The 2,112-nt window shown below is 37.6% G+C and overlaps 2 protein-coding genes across 2 annotated transcripts; one reads left to right on the plus strand and one right to left on the minus strand.

Moving 5' to 3' along the window:
- Nucleotides 1-6: 6 nt before the first annotated feature.
- Cdk1 (Cyclin-dependent kinase 1) lies at nucleotides 7-993 on the plus strand. Its single transcript, XM_017606877.1, has one exon. The coding sequence runs from the start codon at nucleotides 14-16 to the stop codon at nucleotides 917-919; it is 906 nt and encodes a 301-aa protein (XP_017462366.1). The 5' UTR covers nucleotides 7-13; the 3' UTR covers nucleotides 920-993.
- Nucleotides 994-1,199: 206 nt separating this feature from the next.
- Dci (Dodecenoyl-CoA delta-isomerase) lies at nucleotides 1,200-2,106 on the minus strand. The gene is made up of 2 exons (XM_017606878.1): nucleotides 1,662-2,106; nucleotides 1,200-1,602 (listed from the first exon to the last, which is right to left on the minus strand). The coding sequence occupies exons 1-2, from the start codon at nucleotides 2,085-2,087 to the stop codon at nucleotides 1,207-1,209; spliced, it is 822 nt and encodes a 273-aa protein (XP_017462367.1). The 5' UTR covers nucleotides 2,088-2,106; the 3' UTR covers nucleotides 1,200-1,206.
- Between the last annotated feature and the right edge of the window lie 6 nt (nucleotides 2,107-2,112).

Below are 2,112 nucleotides of genomic sequence, written 5' to 3' on the forward strand. Positions count from 1 at the left end.
TGAAACGCAAAATATGGAAGACTTTCAGAAAATAGAAAAAATTGGCGAGGGTACATATGGCGTGGTGTACAAGGGTCGCAATCGTGTCACAGGGCAAATAGTAGCCATGAAAAAGATCCGCCTGGAGTCTGACGATGAAGGTATACCATCCACGGCTATAAGAGAAATATCGCTGTTAAAAGAGCTTAAACATCCGAACATTGTTTGCTTGGAGGACGTTCTAATGGAAGAAAATAGATTGTACTTGATCTTCGAGTTCCTGTCCATGGATTTGAAGAAATATATGGATTCGTTGCCACCAGAGAAGTCAATGGAAACTGAATTGGTGCGAAGTTATTTATACCAAATAACAAATGCAATTCTATTTTGCCACCGTCGCAGAGTCCTTCATCGCGATTTGAAACCCCAGAATTTACTTATAGATAAAAAGGGCGTCATAAAAGTGGCGGACTTTGGACTTGGTCGATCTTTCGGCATTCCAGTTCGCATATACACTCATGAAATTGTTACTCTTTGGTACAGGGCACCAGAAGTTTTGCTGGGTTCTCAGCGATACTCTTGCCCAGTTGATATATGGTCCATTGGCTGCATATTTGCTGAAATGGCTACAAGAAAACCGCTTTTCCAAGGTGATTCGGAAATTGACCAGCTTTTCCGAATATTCAGAATTTTGAAAACTCCAACTGAAGAAACTTGGCCTGGGGTGACATCTTTACCAGACTATAAAAATACTTTTCCTTGTTGGTCGACAAATCAGCTAACGAACCAGTTGAAAAATTTGAACGATCGAGGTGTAGATTTGATTCAAAAAATGCTTATCTATGATCCGGTTCATCGCATTTCAGCTAAAGACATTCTTGAGCATCCGTATTTCGACGGATTTAAGATGAAATTTATAAAAAATGAGAATGAAAAATGAGGCACATTTATTTAAAAGCTAATATTATTTTAACCTTACATTAAAACTTTTATTCCAATATTAAATACATTAAATATTTTTGTTTTATTTAGCCTGGACGCTCACGGTTGAAATTCAAATTGCGCATACATTTACAGCTAAATATTTCCATTCTACAATATTTTAAGGCTGTGAGACACGGCAACTGAAATTTTTAAATTAAATATGATTAGGTTACAAATTTTCAAAGGCGCAACTTTTGTACACAGATTTGTGCAATTTTAAGATGTTTGGATCATTGCCACATTTCACAATTTGGATCTCTTTTTCCGCGTTGCAAAAGCTATCACAGCGTTGGCAAACTCTTCAGAGAAAAATCGTTTGTAAAGTTCTTCATTTTCTGCATCCAATGTACGATACAAGACATCTCGTTCATTTAACCGCATAAGCGATTTAGAAACTCTTAATGAATCCGGAGGCAATTCTGAGAATTCAATAATCTTTGGCCAAACAACCGTATCCAATTCAGTCAAATCGAAAACTTTTGATACGAAATTATAATGGTAAGCTTCCTCAGCAGTCAGTTTTTCTGACATCAACAGCATCTCGCTCGCTTTTGACCGTCCAAGTATTAATGCGAACAAATACGAAGAACATCCTTCCGGTACAATCCCCAATTTAGTAAACGGCGTTAGGAAATAAGCCTAAAAAGTTTAAAATACAATTTTTTCCTCAGTCAATAGGTGGCGAAAAATTTGCTTACCGTTGATGAACACCACGCTATGTCGCATAATGCTGTTAGCGTTGCTCCAACGCCAATGCATGGTCCATTTACCAACGATAATGTTGGTTTAGGACAGTCAATTAAAGCCCTTATCATTCCTTTAAATATATTATTTGATTCTTTGATGTACAGCTCAATGTCCGAGGAAGAATTTGCTGATTGAGTTAAGTCGTTTCCCGATGTAAAGTAATCTCCATTCCCAGTGAAAACCACTATGGTCACTTCATTGTCGTCGGCCACTTCCCGCAGCACTCTGCCAAGTTCTTTGTATCCATTTCTGTTGATGCTGTTGCGCTTTTTTGGATTGTCAAAGGTTATCAATAAAATTTTCTCTCGCTTCTCTACACGAATCTCAGTATATCCTTGATAGGAGTCCATTGTGTCCTGCACCATCTTAGTTTGCATTTTAAATCAAGAACCCAAGAGCAAT

The sequence above is a fragment of the Rhagoletis zephyria genome, unplaced genomic scaffold (assembly GCF_001687245.7).
Source record: "Rhagoletis zephyria isolate East Lansing unplaced genomic scaffold, Rhagoletis_zephyria_1.1 Rzeph_scaffold_49532, whole genome shotgun sequence".
In the NCBI taxonomy this organism is placed as follows: Eukaryota; Metazoa; Arthropoda; class Insecta; order Diptera; family Tephritidae; genus Rhagoletis; species Rhagoletis zephyria.